General features: G+C 33.6%; 1 protein-coding gene across 1 annotated transcript; it reads right to left on the bottom strand.

The window, feature by feature from the left end:
- Positions 1 to 306: 306 nt before the first annotated feature.
- On the bottom strand, positions 307 to 19526 carry LOC111086730 (homeobox protein MSH-A-like). The gene is made up of 3 exons (XM_022390723.1): positions 18995 to 19526; positions 14297 to 14478; positions 307 to 1123 (listed from the first exon to the last, which is right to left on the bottom strand). Exons 1-3 carry the CDS (start codon positions 19524 to 19526, stop codon positions 863 to 865), a joined length of 975 nt encoding a protein of 324 aa, XP_022246431.1. The 3' UTR covers positions 307 to 862.
- Positions 19527 to 20470: the final 944 nt, after the last annotated feature.

Genomic DNA, 20470 nt, shown 5'->3' with positions numbered 1-20470 from the left:
AATATCGATAAAAAAATTATTATACTTTCCTATCTTTTGTTTCTTGTAATAAGAAACTAAAATAAAAACAAAACTTCTTATATAAGTTGCAATTCAATTAGCTAAGGAAGAAGATAGTTCACAAACAAGGCTTGACTAAAATCGTATTATAGAATGTTATTTATGCAATTTTTCAAACTTATTGGTAAATATAAAACCACACCTTTTATGGGTTTCAGGGTCATTTACAGGCAATCTTCTGGCAGCTGCCTTCAGATGTCATCAGACAATCATACGAAAAATTGAATCCTAAGAAGTTTCGTGTTGAACATTGATATGTACTCTGAAACTGAATGTATTTTTCTATTACCGTTTCCAGAGGAATTTCTCACTGAAGATAGAAATCATTTTGATCATTAAAACTAGCTGTGTTTGAGTTAGAAGAAAAAAGAACACATTTCACCACAACTTTCTCATTCCATTACCGATGTGGCCTATTGCTTAATATTACCCGGAGACCCTTGGATCGATTGGGTTACATTGTTTTCTATAATAGTCATTTACTAAGTGTTATAAACAATGTATTGTGAAGCTTCGTCTCATCTTTTATTTTGGGTAGGGTTTTGCTTTGCTAGCTTTGATGTTATATAACATGCAATTTATTATTTGTTTTCCATATTATGAGTGAAATACGCAAAATTATCATGATCAATAAGCTTATTACTACATCATCTATAGTTTGAATCCTTTGGAGTTATTTAAGTACATGTTCTGGTTATTTTATTTTTGAAGAATAGTGACATCATGAGGTTTTTGGTAAATGGGAAAAAAGTTACTTCATGTTACTTTTCACTTGACTTTCACTTCAGATCCAAGATATTGTTTACTGATTGCATCCCATTAGCCAAGGACAATAGAAGTATGCAAAATTAAAGCCTGGAATGGGAAAAGACGGATACAACAACGGCGGGCGCACAAGGTCTTCCGGTCTATAAACCACTTTATCGTCCTTCATCACGACTTTCACGGCAACCTTTCTTCCTGTCGCTGTTGGAGTTGATAGATCCTGTATTTGCCGTCGCTTTGTCTTGTAGCGCCTGTTCTGGAACCATATTTTCACTTGGGTTTCTGTTAGTTTCAGTGCCTTTATGAACGTAAAAAAAATTGAGTTACATTTCGTAAAACAAATTGTTCGATTATATTCAATGGATAATATGTCGATCGGCCTCATTGAATGAACACATTCGTAATCATTTGACATGTTAGAAATTTTTTAAAAGAAACTTCAAACATCTCAAATACCTGTAGTATCATAAAAAGACGTGTGCAATTCACTAGTGGAAGCAGCTGAAAGTTATCTGGATATAAACAACATCAACAATGGAAATCGGTTTTACTCATGCTAGTCAAGAGGTTGCGGTGTAATAGTTAATCAGTATATAGTGATTTCTACTCGTCACAATATGTGTCCACTTTCGATAAATAACCTATATTTACTACCTTGAATAATCAAGATATACAATCATATTTTTTTAACTTGTCAGTTTTTTCAGTAAAAACAGTTAAAAAGCTGAAGCATTTTTAAAATCTTTATTTACAGTTTTAAAATATAATTAAATAAATACGTGAAAGAGGAAAGAGACAAACTCCTATAAACGGAACTCGACGTTTTTGTTATATATTGGTAGTAAGCTACTGCCGACGTGACTTTTCGATCAACGTCATTTATAAACAATGCCGTATACACTCTTGTAAAATATTGAACACTTAAACGTATATGAACTCGCGAAAATATCATTCTATACATATGTAAATATAATAATATACAAATACAGTTTAGTAAGTTTTGAGTGTGAATTTAAACGTGGGAATAGTTCAGTAAAATTACATTTCCAGGATAACTCCACGTTATATATATTATCGCAAAATTGACAAAGTATAATTATTAGTGCTATAAGCATAAAGACATATGACACGACCAGGTGTAACATTATTTCATTGCATTTGTACAGCCCCCTCCCCGTTGGCTCAGCGGTAAGTCTGGTGGCTTTTTACGTTAAAAATTGAGTTTCGATACTCGCGATGTAGAATTGCGCTTAACAACAAAAACGTTAAAATATAATAACTATGTCACTTTAACTAAGACTATAAATAAGTTTGTTTGTTTTTATAGAACAAAACTACAATGGGCTATCTGCTGTTTCAACTTCGAATAATCGAACCCCAGATTTTAATGTTATAAGTTCGTAGATTTACCGCTGTCCCCCAGAGGGAGACTTTAACTGAGCAATAAAAACATAAAAAGTAATAACGAAAACTTTTCATAACTGTTTAGTTCAAGCATTTGAGGTGCTAAGTGTAAATGAACCTGTAATCTTCAGGGTAACCTAACGTCAGTTGTTCATACTGTTATTTTTCTTGAGTAGATAACACCTGACTTATGTAGCATCACACTCTTTATTCTTCTGTCAGTCTGTGTGCTTTGCTTAAGTAAACTTCAAACTTACTCGAACATTAATCCGATTCCAAACAAATTAAAGAAGATTACTCTATACTCTCCTGGGTCAGCAAACGTTTGGATCATCATGTCTATATTTTTAAGTTTTAGTGTTATACAGATACTTTCATGCTACAACTATATCAGGAACCAACACATATTTTGCCTCTCCCCTCCCAGTACTTTAAAATATTTTAAAGTGCTTGCATATTTCAGAGAGAGAGAGAGAAAAGCCGATCACGTGGTGGTCTAGATTTTTATAATGTAGGGGAGGCCATACCGTTCACTGACCTTCAGTGGTAGCAGTTGCGTGTGCAGCAGGGTATGCCTCATCGGCCACTCTTGGCCTACCAGTGTTAACCATCTTCCTACTACAATACTTGTAGATTTGTATATATGTATGTATATAATATATAATCTATAGATGTGCACATCATCTTCAACCTATATTCAAAAAACAGAGTTGATTTTAACTATAAAGTTACCTTATCTCTCAAATTTCTTGCCAAATCCTCTCTATTTGTCGGAGTAGAACAATTGTCAGAAACATTATACAGGAAACGAAAAAGAGCGAATTTCCAGTTCACGAGAAACAATTACATTTTTAACTCTATCTGAGCTAGCACAATTGACATATTACAAGTTACATATTATATAATGAAACTAGTACTTTTAAAGAGGGATAGTGGTAAGTTTACAGACTTACAACACTAAAATATGGGGTTAGATTCCCTGAGGTTGACACGGCAGATAGCCCAATGTGGTTTTGTTCTAAAAACAAGCAAACAAACTTTTAATATAAAAATCTAAACCTTTGTTTAACAAAGCGTAAAAACGATATCATTTCATGCAAATAACAATTTATAATAAAATGTGATTTTGACAAAATACTAAACTTAAAATTTTGTAGATATTTCAGTTTAGAAGATCAGAATAATAAATGTTCGTTTAGGAAATGTTACAGACCGACGAAAAAATGCTCAACAACTAAATGGTAAATAAATTCTCTTTTGTTTTAAGTATTACCAAGATTAGTGGTAAACTTTGTTATTACTCAAAGTTACAAAAATTATCATTTAAATGTTTCTGTTTAATCTTAAGCTTCGTTGTTGTTGAACGGTTCAATTTCATTTCTAATCAGAGTAATAGCTATTTCCTGGTTGGAATAGTCAAAACATCTAGACATACATATAATAAGAAATGTTTTCATAACGTAAGTAAAATTTCATTGCTGTTTATTTGTTTTTGAATTTTGCGTAAAGCTACACTAGGGCTATCTGCGCTAGCCGTCCCTAATTTAGCAGTGTAAGACTAGAGGGAAGGCAGCTAGTCATCACCACCCACTGCCAACTCTTGGGCTACTCTTTTACCAACGAATAGTGGGATTGACCGTCACATTATAACGCCCCCACGGCTGAAAGGGCGAGCATGTTTGGTGGAACGGGGATTCGAACCCGCGACCCGCAGGTTGCAAGTCGAGCTCCTAACTTATTTGGAAAATACAGTTTTTGCCCCGTGTGATATGTAGATGTTGTAAACTAAACCCATCTATAATAAAATAAGTATATATCTTTATTCATGTTATTACTTCAAACTTCCATATAGGAAAACATGTTTAGAAACACATTTACTTTTAACATATACATGCACAGCCTTGAACTGCGCTAATTCTGCGCTTCGGGATTTAACATGGCTCGACAGACATGCCTGCCCTAATACCCAAGCCAGGTTGTTAGATGATCGGTAGGGTACTCTTAATAAGTTTCTGGTAAGATAGTCTTCCCTGTTTATTAATAAGACTTGTATAAAAACATGGATAACTTAGCACTCGAGGAGAGTTTATATAGATTAGCGTTCACACTATTATTTTAAGCAAAGTTGAATCTTTCATAATTGTCATAATGTTCTTAATGTGCAAATATCTTGAGACTTGTTTGTAATTTTTGTGTTCAACATCAATAATGGCATAAATAGCCGACCTAGGCAAGTAAAGAGTTAGGTATAAAAAGACGCAATAGTTAGTTCACTTGTGTACATAACGTCTGTATTCATATTTAATCCAGGTGAAAATTATATATGCTTAATTTACAAATCTTTATAAATATCGTGTTATTGTCCAACTTACCTGCTGGTTCAAGTTTTAGCTGAGACTGAATTATTGAGAATAATTTTTGTATCATGACAAGGATTTGTCATTATGGAGTTCATGTTTAACGTGCATTTCTATACTCTTGTATATTTGTGATTTATAAAAGTCATTTCCACGATGATGGTCAAGAGGAGGAGACAGCTATTTGTATAGCCCTGCAAGAAGTTATAATTGGTCACCAATCTGGGAAGAACATCTCAAGCTTTCTCCAGGCTCACTCTTCTGTTTTATAACAGCACTCAAGATGGGTGGAAAGCATCTCGTGGCCGCCAATCAGCGTGTATGATGTAGTATCGACTTTCGAGGTGGCTGATGATGGAAGAGGGAGAGATGTTTAACCTATGTAGATGACTTTTTAATATAGATGAGATACTGAGAAAGATATTTTAGTGAATAAGAAAACGAGATTTGAAACTGGAGAAGGGGAAAATGCGTTCTTATGCGCTCATCTGTGGAGTTTATTGGTCATATTATAGGCAGGGATGAAGTTTATATTTATCATGCAAACATTTCGGTAACTGAGGGGTGTACTTAGCTTCTGAATAAAAGGTTAGTCCACTGCTCTGTATACTGTGTGTTCTTTTATTAACGTTTTGAAGTCCACTTCTCAAATATAGTTGTACTGCTGTCTGACTAAAGTACATTTGCATTTTAGATGGACTAAAAACAGTGGTCAAATAGTTTACTCATTAAAATGTGCTTTTTTAAGGCTCGAATATTAACTTATCCTATGAATTATCCATTCATTATGCATATAGATGCCAGTGAAAATGGAATTAGAGTTCTCTTGTCACAGATGTAAGAAGGCGTGAAGTACATAGTCGCATATGTAGATCATGTAGTAATGGCTCCTGAAATAGCATTCTTCATCTCCAGTGTCATGCAGACGTTGACGGCCATGACTTTTCATTTCTCTCTGTTCCTGTTGTTCTTCAACAATTTTGTGTTGTTATTCGCGGCTCCTAACTATTTTGTGAGTCCATCAAGCATCTTTATTCTCTGTCTTCTTTTGCTTCTCTCTCTTTCTATCTTGCTGGTTATTACCGTGTGCTTCATCTTTTCTTTCCTCATCATATGGCATATGAATTCTGCTTATCTCTTACTTATTTTCTTGATAATGCTATGTGTTGTGTTGACTTGTACCATTACTTTTCTTCTTAGTCCATGCATTCTTCTTAAAAACCACATTTAGGTTGCTTCAAGTTTTCTCTCAACTTCCTTTGTTATTGTTCATGTTTTGAAACCGCACATAAGTATGGACTCGATGTAACATTGTAAGAAATAAGAAATGTTTTCTTACTTCTTTTGGCACATTATTATTTGTCAATATAGCTTTCATATTTTGAAAGGTGTCCTAACAAACATTATTCTCATTTTAACCTCTTCTACGCACTTACAATTTTATGGTGTTAATAAGTCCAGATAGTTGAAATGGTGAATTTGTTTGATTTTGTCCCATCAGTTGTTATGCTGAATTTTGATATATTACTTTTCTTGGAGGTTAACATACATTCTGTTTTATTGCTGTTGAGAGTCAGTCCTTTTTTCTTACTTTCATCGATAATTATATTTACCATTTCTTGAAGATTATTCTCATTTTCAGCAATTAGCACCGTGTCTCATATCTCAAATTGTTGATGCTATGTGTTCCAACTTAGATTTTAGACCTATTTTCTATATCTCTGAGAATCATTTCACTGTATATTGAGAAAAGGTCAGAGGAAAGAACACATCTTTGCCTGACACTTCGTATTATTTCTTGAAAAGTGCCAATATAATTTCCTGTCTTTATGGTTACACTTTGTTCCCAGTACAGACCGCGAATGATTCTGAGGTCTTTATCATCAATGCTAATATTGTCCAGGACTTTCACATCTTCTCGTGTCTTACCCTGCCAAACGTCTTAGTGTAATAAAACACATGTATAAATATTTTTGTACTTCAATTACTCTGTTTCTTAATTTTATAAGTATATATATATATTAAGCAATAGAATAACAGTTGATTTTGGAATGTGCTACTGTACAACAAACAAATAAATACTTGTTGCCGAGTATGCCGCTATTTATATCGTTAGAAATTTACTTTGATGACATGTATGACTACAGCTTTCCAGAATTACAATTTTGTAGTTCAACACCATTAAGGGTGCAGTATTGTGCTGAAAAATATAATTAAATTTTTAGTGATGTTGAACAAACTAATTGGCAAAGATCAAACTACGGAATGACAAATCAGGTGTTTGTGAGGATAAACAGCAGGACCAAGATGTAGCTTGAGTACTGCTTATTGATGACAAATCAAAGATTGGAGGGATAAACTGTAGGACCAAGATGTAGCTTGGGCCCTACTTATTGATACAAATCAGGAGTTCGGGAGAATAAACTGCAGGACCAAGATGTAGCTTGGGCTCTACTTATTGATAAAAATTAGGAGTTTGGGAAGATAACCTACAGGACCAAGATGTAGCTTTGGCCCTACTTATTGTACAGCAATATAAAACCTAACCTTTCACAGACTGGTAAATATAGTATAGATCCACATAGCCTCTGACAATTATATGAATTGCTGAGAGTGCAAGATGATGTGTTTTTATGCTGCAATGACACATATATGTGGAGCAAAACCTTAGATCCAGCTAGTGGTTTCGAGATTTCTGAGAATGGAAATTTTCTATCTACCTTCCAAAGATGCATCTAGAGATAGTGTAAGTATTGTATTGTACTGCTCTAAAGAAAAGTTAGATGCTACTGGTAAAATTCAGACAGAAAGCTGTAGCCTATTCATTGTAGAGAACAGTCCTGGATATAGCTGGGCTTTCCCTGGAAACTTATAATCTATTTGTTACATGCTGTGTTAAATATGGAGTTTACGGCTTTATTTGAGCAAGTTGGCGAATTGCATGAATGATGAATAAACAGCGAGGAATATTTTATTTTACTGATTGCTGAAATAGCTGATTAGTTTATATGTCTAACACTTAGGATAAATATTCTGAATAAAAACATGTAAACTAAATTATAAAAAAATGAAAACAATAAATCTTTTGCATAAAACGTTCGTCAAAACACAGGTCATATAATGTTCAAATACCATATCGTGCTGTAGAAGGTTTGGTTATTGAAGTTAGTGCCAAATTACTCAAGGGCTACCTGTCCTATAAACTTGAAGTGATATACTAGAAGGAACGTAGCTAGGTAACAAGTAACATCACCCACTACTAACTCTTAGGCTACTTTTTACCAACAAAAAGTGATACCGATTGATATTTTATAATGCTTCCAAGCTGAAAAGACAATCATGTTCGTTGATGGATTCGATCCCGAAACCCACAGATTACAAATCAAGTACTCCTAACCATCATGCCATTCCTGTTGCGTTAGAAAAAAAATATGTTTAATTTAGATTAAAATATTTCGTTTATACAAACTATGTATTTTTTACAACGTATCTGTCAATGTAGAATAGGATTTTAATGTATGTAACTCTTGTATTAACGATTTATCAAAATATCATAATAGGCACACATTTTCACTTATAGTTGGGGAACTTCTTTTTATCTTACATTAGTTCAGCTTGTAGCTTTGTCCCGGAGGTTTCACGTCTGAAGCTATTTCCATACCTCCATTCACAAGCTAAACGTGGCGCATGTACTCACGTACTACAAACGTTTTTTCTTCTCGTAAGTTTTTTTTTCTTGTAATTAGGCACAAAGCTACACAATGGACTATCTATGCTCTGCCCACCACGGGTATCGAAACCCGGATTCTAGAATTGTAAGCCCGCATACATACCCCTGTGCCACTGGGTGCTTCTCGTAAGGATCCTCCTCTCGGGGTTACTATAGAAGTAATTGGGGATAATGTAGGACCTTGATCAATACATTGGTACCTCTGTGAATCATGAAAAAGCGTGGGGATTTTATGCTAGTAAACATAGTAATCATTATTTTAGCTAAATGCCCGTCATATGACGGGAAGTAAAGATTAATTTTTCTTCTGAAAATTATATCCATATAAATTTTTATGAACATGTTTTCTAAAAATTACTTATAATACAGTAACAATATAAGTATGGAGAATGACTATCTTATTTATAGCATTTCATGAAAACCAAATTTTTTAGGTTTGCTTGATTAGTATTTTGGCTTCTGTATATGTTTAGGCCCGGCATGGCCAGGTGGTTAGAGCGCTCGACTCGAAATCTGAGGGATGTGGGCTCGAAACCCCATCCCACCGAACATACTCGCCTTTTCAACCGTGTGGACGTTATAATGTTTCGGTTAATCCCAGTATTTGTAGGTAAAATAGTAGCCCACGAGTTGGCAGTGGGTAGTGATAAACAGCTGCCTTCCTAGTAGTCGTTCACTGCTAAATCAGGGACCGCTAGCGCAGATAGCCCTCGTGTATCTTTGCGCAAAATTCAAACCAAACTGTATATTTTTAAATTATGTTCAAATTAAAACATGCGAAAAAAACGGATTCTCAAAGACATATTCCTACTTGGTCAACTGTATGTCTCCGCAAATTATTTGTTGTGATAATAAGGGCAGTGAATTTTATTATGACTTTCAGGGCCTTCTCTTTAAATTGTATTCCTGGTTTTGACTTTGTTAACCTGCTGAGCGGAAGAAGCATGCTTTAATTTGGGCATTTTCAAAATTGAAATGTGCTACGGGTAAAACATGCGAGTTATTATAGAGTCGTAGCAGAGGGTTCCGATTGGACAAAATTTGATGATGTTGCGTCAATGTGTTATCTTGACAACCAAGCAAATGTAATGGTGAATATCAGCCAATGACTTTGATTTTTGTGCACCAGCAGTTCAAAGGTGGAGCAAGCATATACCTGATTCGATATTATTACTCATCACGATCTCTACCAACCTACCCTCAAATGTAATTATATGCCAAAAGTAGCGCCGTCGTTTTGTGCAAGTTGCGTGTCGATCCGTACAGCAATGGCCGAGATATCGGCATGACAGATGGACAGACAAATGGTTTTTCTTCTTTATACAGCCGCCCTTTCAGCCGTGGGACGTTATAATATGAAGATCAATCCCACTATTCGTTGGTAAAAGAGTAGCCCAAGAGATGGCGGTGGGTGGTGATGACTAGCTGCCTTCCCTCTAGTCTTACACTGCTAAATTAGGGACGGCTAACGCAAATAGCCCTCGTGTAGCTTTGAGCGAAATTCAAACAAACATATTCTTTATATAGTAGATTTCTTTTGTGCAACATTTAAAAATTAAATATGAGGAACAATTAATTAATTGCATGAAACCAAAATAAGTCAAAAGTCTATAATCATGATTCACTTTACTTATAACGTTTCACACACACACACACACACATATATATATATATATATATGTTAGTAGTATCGGGTCACTTCTGTGTCAAAAAAGTGCTGCCTCGGAGGGGAGATCGTCACCTTAGTGGAGATCAAAGGATGCCGTCAGAATGTTACACAACTATTATGTAATACGTAAAGGATGTCGACACTTTAGAGTTACGTAATAGGCGCGGCTGTTTTAGGGGAGGGGCGATGACGTCCTAGTTTCACAATCTGACACCAGAGGGCGTCTTAGGTGAAGGGGTGACATAATACTTCCACAGTGAGGCGCCAGAAGGAGTGTTTCTAAGTAACGTCACAAGCAAACCATTAAATGATATCTCAACATATGATTAAATCATCAACATTGTAGTTTTTCACTCCTATATTTAATTATATGTCCTAAAAAGCTATTTGATACTTTAAGTAAAACTAATAGTTGAATGAGACAATGAATATAACTAATTGTGTTTTCATTTGATAATTAATTTGCATGTATCATAAAAGTTTTGAAAGATTTAAAAGTAAAACCACCATTTAAATGAAACAACTAAAATAACATAGCTGATAATTTGTATTACCTATGTCATGTTAACAGGTTTTTTATCACAAATACTATCTTAATTTATAAGCAAATCTATTATTTGAACGAAGCAAATATTATAGAATAGCCAATAATTTGCATTGCATGCTTTTACAATCGCCCCACAGTGGCACAGTGATATTTCTGCGGACTTACAACGCTAGAAACCGGGTTTCGATAACTGTGGTGGGCAGAGCTCAAATAGCCTATTGTGTAGCTTTGTGCTTAACTTCAAACAAACTTTTACAATTTTCTGTCACTTTATTTATTAAACACTTATTAATATCCCTAAGCCATTAGTTCTATATTTTTCACTTTTCTAATTGATATATCATATAACATACATTTGTATGTCCTAAAAAAGTTTTAATATTTATCCTACCTAATGTTTCGTTTTTATAAATAAAATCATTATTTGAGCGTGACAGTTACGTTAATTTTCTATAGCCAATTGTGTTTTTTATTATTTAAGTGTTAATTTAGTGCACATTTATCAAAATTAGTCTGTGATTATAATTTTTGCTTCTATATTTAATTTGCATGCTATACTTTTTGCATTTTCTGACTTTCATCTGTGAAAAATGTATCAGTATCGCTCATTTATTTGTTCTATAGTTTGCATTTCTATAATTAATATGTTGTATAACACACTTTTACATCTATTCATCCTGAAAAGGACGTTTATTTAAATCTCTAAATAATTTATAATATAAAATCATTCAAATTTCATGTTTAGTTTCATAAGTTAATCTATATAACTGTTCCACTAAAGTCTAGGTTTAAAGGATCTACCTAAATAGTTATGTTTAACCATTACTATTGTAAAAATTAAAATTGACGTTTTTACCTTTCTGTGGATATTTTCACAAATCCTTAGGCACATGCTGACAGATCTCTATTAAAACTAATAGTATTTATTCTTTTATCTGAGATTAACATTGAAAATATGCTATGAAAAAATCATATATACAAACTCCAAACAGTGTAGATGAAGCTAATTTCTCACGTGTTAAAACATGTTACATGTTCTTTGGTCTAAAGCTGAAACTCCAGTCAGCATCAACTGACATCAACTTTTGGTACACCAACATTTTACTATAAGAAATTGGCTTATAGGATTCAAAGTTCAATATGGCAGAAAAGAAAATTTTAATGAATAAAAAAGTTGAACAAGATATTTGAAATACGGAGTATTACATTATACATATAATATTCAAACTGTTTTAACATAAATTGTTCAAATCTACATAAATTCAAAATAGTAGATTATAATTTTATAAAATATATTTTTATAATACATAAATATATATATAAATACACAAGTGGAAAAATATTTTAAAACAACTGAAAGTGTAGGAATTGGTACAACAAAACGTGGGAAAACAAGATAGGAATGGGCATGATGTAATAAAAATTAATCTGTACAACATCAAGAGGACGTGTCCAATGTTTTGTCCATGCCTACTTCGTTTAGTTTTCCTATTCTGTATACAATAAGACACGTGAACTAAATTTATCATATTTAGTTATGCTTATCATACAATGAATAGAGGTTTCGGTTAATCGAGTTATTTGAGGCAATACATGTATTGTAAAATCTGTTTATATGGCACCAGAAGAATAAGATATTCATGTGGACCCATAACTTGTATGTTGCTGCTTTTTACAACTTGTCCCTCCTTTTGCAATTGCATAACAATATATTTCAATGTATCGATGTCATGGATTTATTATTGTCTATATAAAAGTAGAAGAATCATAGACACAATTTTGTATGTACCCAAAAGTTGTATAATATCTTGAACATAGAAAAACGAAGCAGGCATTGACTGGGTGTTGGACACGCCCCCTTGTGAGGTTGTAAAGAGGAAATTTCATTGCACCATGACTATTCCTACCTTGTTTCCTCACTTTTTGGTGCACTCATTCCTACACTTTCAGTTTTTAAATATTTTTTCCACTTCTTCCTGCACTTTTTCATACAAGGTGACATGATCTTATGTATAATTCATTCATTTTTGTTGATATCCTGTATGTATATCATCATTGTGGGTGTGTACCATATCTGCAAATAATGGTGTACGTGTATGTGTGTGGTGTGCATTCTCTTCACTTATTATGAGTGTATACATTGTGAGTGCGCATGTGTGCTGTGTATGTGATGGCATACACACTATAGTGTGCAGTGTCATTTGGGTGCTGTAATGTGGGTTGTGGTTGTGTGCATATACTAAGGGTTGATCAATTAGTTAATTAATTTAATTAACTGCTTCATGCTAGCACTAGCACGTGGTGCCTGTGTTATTTTTCTATTTGGTTTACTTATAACTATGGTAAGCCTGTTTGTTACACAGCTGGGAGCATTCAACAATATCAACTAGTGAAATTGAGAAATTTGTAGTTTTGTCAATTTTTTATATCGTCTCTGCTGACTTTCTCAAGTGGTTCTATGACTTGTAATTTCGTATATGGTTTTTAATCACCTAAGAGTGTCTCTCAAATACTTTTGAAGATTTATTATTTGATTGTTAAAGGTGTACATGAGTAAATAATTTGTATTGCATGTATTGTGTATCTGCCCCATTCCTACTATAAGTATTACTGTACTTATGATAATTAGTAAAAGACAGCAGCGTTATTTATTAGGATAATAAATATGATTGAAAATAAACATTACTTTACAAAAGAAAGACAGAAAAAATAATAGATTTACAAGTAAAGAAATATCGGTTACAATCCTGCATGAATCCTTCCTTGGTTAGTATAACAGCATGTGTATTCAATCATTGGTCATAACTACTCATGACAAATAAAGACAGTGAAAATTATGAATACATTGTCAATCTGTCCAATAACACTGAATTCATAGAATTGCCTTTATTTCAAATTATTTGCTCTATTTAGTAAAACTGATACAGCATTTATTTGCTATTGAACTCTGCAAAATACAAGAATTGTATACAAACTTTTTCGTTTATGAACTATGCTAATTCGTGTGTTGATTACCTGAACTAATAAGTTTAAATGTTATAATTCCTAAGTGTACATAAAGTGAAGTTTGAAAGTTTAAAAAAGATACAGAAATAGAATTTCTGATTGGTGAACAAAGATTTAAACTAATATATGTTGGAATCATTATTAAGTGCACTATTAATAAAGTAAAATTATAATCTACTATTTTGAATTTATGTAAATTAGACAAATTTATATTAAAATAGTTTTAATATTGCATATAAAATAAACATACTCTGTATTTCAAATATCTTGTTTAACTTTTGTTATCATAACAAAAATATTTTCTGCTATATGTCACCTAGAAACGCTCCCTCTAGTACTGCTTCGTGGAACTGTGACATCATTACTCTTCCCCTAAGACAGCCGCGCCTATTTCGTGACCCTCATGTTTTTGCATATTGCGTAACAGTTATGTAACCTTGAATGTCAGCATCATTTATTTGTTACGTAAGAGTTATGTAACTCTCAGGTGTTGGCATCCTTCGTATATAACATAATATTTATGTAAACCTTAGGCGACATTCTTTGATCTCCACTTACCTGACGACATCCCTCCCTCACCCACCTCCACTGAGACGGCATCCTTATGACACAGGGTACCGCGCTAAATGCTTATTTTCCAAGAGCATTAAATTCTTACGCGATTTGATTTCAGCAACTTCTTGATATAGGTCAGTGGAGCATAATTTTAAAGATTTTTAATATCTAATGTTTAAATTGTTTTCGTATCATCAACATACCTGGGCTAAATCGGCTCGTTCGGGGCCTGACAAGTAACGCTGAAGATTGAATCTTCTTTCTAACTCAAAGACTTGGGCGTGGGAGAAGGCGGCTCGCGAACGCTTCTTACGAGGCTTGGGATGCTCTGGTTGGCGATCCTGAGACTGTGTAGGTGTTTGCACATCGTCTTCATTGGTCGATCCTGCAATAGAAAAGTGTTTTGATACCAAAGTTGATTATGTTTCAAGTATTATATTATCACCTTTATTACTTATTACTTCTGCCAAAAAAAAGTGTCTAGTGTCAATAACTATGATTTTTCTTACTTATAAAACTACTCCTATAACAATTGATTTTATCATACAATACTCATTATACTTACGGACCCCCCAGTGGCACAGCGGCATGTCTGCAGACTTCCAACGCTAGAAACCGGGTTTCGATACCCGTGGTGGGCAGAGCACAGATAGCCCATTGTGTAGCTTTGTGCTTAACTTCAAACAAACAAATATAGTTACGGAGTACATATTCAAACGATAATGTATATTTATGTATATACTTCTAGAGAGATTTGTTACATTACATTGTATAATCTGTAAATCTCTTTCTGCGTACACTGTTGCAGTTGAGATATACTTGAACAAGTATTTACAGTTGAGAACGTGTATTCATCCATTATCACTGATCGGGTATCGTTGGTGTTTTCCACCCATCTGTACTCTAACCCAGAATAGTTTTACCGTACTGTTAGATAATGTAGTTCCTACATTTTTTAAAATACATAAATATTATTTATTTTCTGAATAGTTGAAGGCTCTTTTTACATTTCTCCATCTCTTCTGTTCAAACGTAAAACTGATTATACACAAAATTAAACAAAACAGCTAAGAAGCCTTTCTAGTTTATTTATAACTTACCATGCGAAACATACAATGCTTTATAAATTTGTGTGGCAAAGTACTAAATCATTATGCTAATTTTAAACAAAAATGTATTGAAAAGATACCATTGGTTACGGGTATGTTAGTATCATAGTTAAAATTATTTTGTGTTTATAAACCACCCATAATTTCTACGTTTGTCGAACAACTAACCTCCACTCCCTCAACTTCGCTAATTGTAGATATTTATTTGTTACTAAAACCACCTTGAATTCTTTTTTCATTTGTAAGATTTCCAACCTCTACTCTTAGCCAATTATTTAAAAAATAATAATAACTATAAAACCTTTACCTAAGTATTTCAGTAATAATTGAGCAACCATCCTCCTCCTTAAACAACATCATTCAAGATGAAATTTTAGTTGAATGGACGGCAACTGCCTGCTGTAGAAACACGAGTGCAAAGGATGACGTTTTGAAAGTCTTCCGCCTGTTGAAACGTCGTATCTACACATGTGTTTCTACAACAGGCAGTTGCCGTCCATTCAACTAAATTTCATTATGAATACTCTCCTTAAACAAACTATCAAAGAACGTCATTCATGTATGAGCCGAGCTAGCTGAAATAATCTTAACTGTTTAAAGTTGGCCCATTATACTGAATGAGCCACCAATTAAATGATAAAATAAGATTTAAACTAGCATTTATAGTATTAGGTTGTCCTTCAAATACTAGCGTCCTTATGAGACTGCAGACGGTGAGCGGTAGTTGGTTTATGGGATTTTGTGGATTAAAGCACCAAATACCTAAACCGTATTTGATATCCCTTGCTTTTGGGAGCTATTACCACTTACATGTTCATTTTGAAATTATATGTTTTTTACTTTTTTTACTGATAAATGGAATAATTTTTCGTTTTCTTGTTTAGAGCGTGTTACTAGCGCAATAGTGGACTTATTTTATTTGGATTTTTTTTATTGATGATTATTATAATTCTGAATTTTGTTGTGAACGACAGTTGTAGTTTTGAGTTTCACACTTGATGTTTTGGATTCTACATTTGTTCATTAATTTAATAAAGTGCTGAAGTTATCACCATTGACTGCAATACTTAAACAATTCGTGTTGCTCTAGTTAACATCCTTTGTTTGAAAAATTCAACATACTGGATGTAATTGAACACATTATGTTAAAAACCAGAACAATCTCTGAGTTAAGTACCAGTTATATTATCAAGGGATTTATTTTTCTAATTCCACCAAAGAAAACTTGTAACTGAAACGACTATGCTCAGGTTCTTAAGCCCAATGCATTCACTTAATATATACAACTTCTATAACAGCATGAAATCAAATGCAACTTCGAGAAAATGTGACATAGTAAATAAAACACCCTTAGAATTGTGAAGATTGAAGTTTTTGTACTTCTTATAAGCAAAAGGTTATAAGATTGTGGTCCCCCACTGGGACAGCGGTAAGTCTACGGATTTACAACGCTAAAATCTGGGGTTCGATTCCCCTCGGTGGACACAGCAGATATCCCGATGTGGCTTTGCTATAAAAAAAAAAACACAAACAAATAAGATTTTGACAATCCTGCATAACAGCACAATATTGACAACCTAATGCTTTAGAATGTTTCAGATGTGGCTTTTAAAGGTTTAGAAATAGCTATTTGTTTCTGCGCTTGGTTATGGTTCACTTTAAATTTACATCTGTATCATTGATCCCGGTGGGTCAGCGGTATTTTTACGAACTTTCAATGCTAAAACATGGGTTTCGATTCCTCGCGGTGTATAGAGTTTAGATAGCCCAACAACAATGATTTAGAAGAAGTTCAAACTTTAGGATATAAATATATTTCGGGTACTATGTAAATGAAATACTGCCATTGTCAGACATATGATTTATTGTTTAACACCTGTCAGTAATGTTTTATTTTAGATGAAAAAAAAAATGTGTCGAAAAGTAATAATAATATAACAGATACCGTTTTGTTTCCCCCTAATCATCCCACAACAAAGTATCTATTAGCTTTTTTTTTCGACTGTTGCTAAAATATATACACAATCAAGTCTTTTACAGTTAAGGAGATATATGAACAGACAATTGTTAGCCTAGCTTACCGTCGTGATAAGCCAAATTCGACCTCCTGCAGGCTTAACTTATATATCACAAGTTCTTTGAGTGTATGTAAATAGTTGTCTTTGTGGCAAAATACTGTACTGATAGAACTTTTAGAACTGCATAACTATAGAGTTATACGTTCAGAACAATGACACTGAATTTGGCCACAAATGTTTACTATATGCACCAAAAGAATCCGGGTACCGAGTAAAGAATATCACATCTCTCTCGTCCCAGTTTTGTGCTTTTTAAACTAAACTTGTAATACCTTTGCTTACGAAATTCAAACGGGATAAGTAACATTTCTAGTATGAAAGTATTTAGTAGCAAAGAAGTATAAGAACATATAACTATTTATTATGAATGAAACAATTAAAGCTGTTATAAACTTAAAGAAAAGCTTGAATTACTTTCTTAAAATATAATATCAAAAGATTCTCCATACGCTTGTACAATTTGGGATAAGTAAGGGGACCAACGCTTGACAAATTGTCCATGTGGTAATCGTAGTTTATCAATCCTTATACGAGCTCGTATTCCTTCCCGTGCATACTTAAAAATAACACTTATAGGTTCTACATAATTATCATATAACCCTTTACATTTGAAGACCAAATTTTGGCCTTCAATTCACTTAAAACAGAAATAAAAGAGAAACGTAAATATCTTTTAACTGGTAAAGTCCTCATAGAAAACACTTTTGCAATGCGTTCCCAGATAGGCTTAATTCTTTAACACTCATATGTGTTCGACAGTTTCCGGAATGTATCTCATGAGCATTAAATGTTTTGTTTGTTTGTTTGCTATTAAACACAAAGCTATACAATGAGCTATCTGTGCTGTGCCCACCATGAATATCGAAACCCTGTTTCAGCGTTATGAGTCTACAGACTTACCGCTGAGTCACAGGGGGACAACATGAAATGGACTGATGCTGTAACAAATACATATCACTAATATCGCCAGCTTCCAACAACGGAAAACTAAACATTTTCCGGCATGTGCAAGTCCACTGATTGAGGCGACAACGTTCTTGTGTGCTCATTTCATGACAGAAAGTTTCTATTTCTTCAAAGTTCCTGTGCCATCATCTAAATGTGTTATTCGATGAACTTCATGCATGAAAGTCTTGCAGGAGTTAGTACTGCACGAAAACAACAGATTTAAACCCTCATAATGTTTGTACTCTCTGTTGACGAAACCTTGAATTTTAATTTCGGTACAAATTAGCGAGATGGCATTGAAATTGAGGAGTTTAAGCCAATATGTTTGACATGTACATTATCACATGTCTTTATAATTCTTCGTTTAAAATCTTTTGCATTTAAAAATGATTACAACATTTGTGGACAACATATGTCCAATATAGCTTTATTATTGCTTCACACAACCATATAATATTGAATATACAGGAAGCGTAAAAGTGTTATGCATTATAGAGTATTATTTTATATAATAACAATTTTCCACAAGACATCAACAAAACATATTTCATTCTAGAATATATTTTAAAGTCGTTGTTTTTTAATTAACTTATGAAATTGTCCGGAGTTTGTAAAAGTATTAATGTAAAAAAAAAAACAAAAAACTTGTGATAAAATATTTTGTATCTAACAATTGATATACAATTTAGATTTAGATTTTGTCAAAGATTAGTTAATTACGACATTTAATTTGTGCATTAAGCTAGTTTATACAATGAATACTTACCCAATTTCTCCTTTGAACTATTTAAAACTGTTTCAGGACACTTCATAAACATCTCTTTACGTTCGTTATTTATCATGGACTCTTCTGAGTCAATGGAATCTTTTTGATGATTTTTCATGATTTTCCTTGAGCTTGTGCCCTCACCAAGAAAGCCATCTGAAACATTACAATAGAGGTCTGTTATACTGAAGCAAGAAGTTTCTGTTTCCAGCAGACTTGAACCTGGGATGCTTAGAAGATTGGTGTTTTCTTCGGTAGAAAGTTTAGTACTTGTTATGTTCCTGTCAATAGGAAGCTTAGAACCTGTAAGGCGATTAGAGGCAGCTTCTTGGTAGTTCACAAGTTTGTCGAAAAATGTGGGATGAGAAAGAGCTTTGGTCGACACATTAGGGTACAAATTAGAGGTGATCGTGGATGATACTGACGTCGTCTTTGTTTCTGAACGAATGAGTTTGGGCCTAGTTTTTGTTAAAATATTTGAAATTGAAAATGAAGTAATCGATGTCTGTGTTGATTTAATTCTATGTTCCATTTTCTATTCAGTTTATAAATTAAGTTACAACAAAGCTACAATTATTCTTACAACCTTTTTACTTGCTAATTTTACAATATTTAGAATTAGGAGCAGGTAAAAAGTGAAACTGTTACACACATCTGCAGTGTTCACTTTCAAGGCGACGGTCGTGATTAAATTGTATTATGTCGGTCGCAGGCTGCTTACATACACCGCGTTGGTAACAGATCCTCACAAGTTGGTTATTTAGAGATAATAACAAATTATCGTCATGGGTTGAGTGTTGCTACAACTGGTAGAAAATATTACCAACTACTCGACCTAAGTTTATAGTGTTGTTACAACATTTAGGGATGATATTCAACTCGCCGTGTGAATGAACAGTGTTGCTACAATCTGTAGGGATTATCACCAACTGGTCGTCGTGTTACTACAAATTTTAGATGTTATCACCTACTGGCTGTCGGGAGTTGACAGTATCGCTGTACCCTTTAGATAATATCACCATCTCATTGTTGTCAGTTGATAGTGTTACTATAACCTATGCAGATTATCACCAACTGGTTACAACTTTTATATATTATCATCATCTTCCATCGTGAGTTGACCGTATTGCCACAACTTTTAGATATTATCACAAACTGCCGTCGTGAGTTGTATTTGTTGCCACAACCTTCAAAGAATGATACCAGCTGGTTAATCTGCTTTCTGGTTGTAACTGTAATATTTAGGCTCTATCACTAAATCACTTTACAGGTGATGTGGCTGTGTTTTTCGACAGTATCAATAACCGATCTTTAAAAACTATCGCCAGCTGTTTTACTAGAGTTAAAAGTGTTTCTAAAACCTTTAACTGTTATCTAAATTTCCTTTTGAACTTGATAATGTTTTGGCTGATTAATCAGATTGACATTGCAATCTGAATTTATGAGAGAGAGAAAACTATAGGAGCTTAGAAGTCA

This window comes from Limulus polyphemus, unplaced genomic scaffold, assembly GCF_000517525.1.
Source record: "Limulus polyphemus unplaced genomic scaffold, Limulus_polyphemus-2.1.2 Scaffold1366, whole genome shotgun sequence".
NCBI lineage: Eukaryota > Metazoa > Arthropoda > Merostomata > Xiphosura > Limulidae > Limulus > Limulus polyphemus.
The sequence above is the reverse complement of the archived record's forward strand: the minus strand, read 5'-3'. Positions and strand labels throughout refer to the sequence as shown.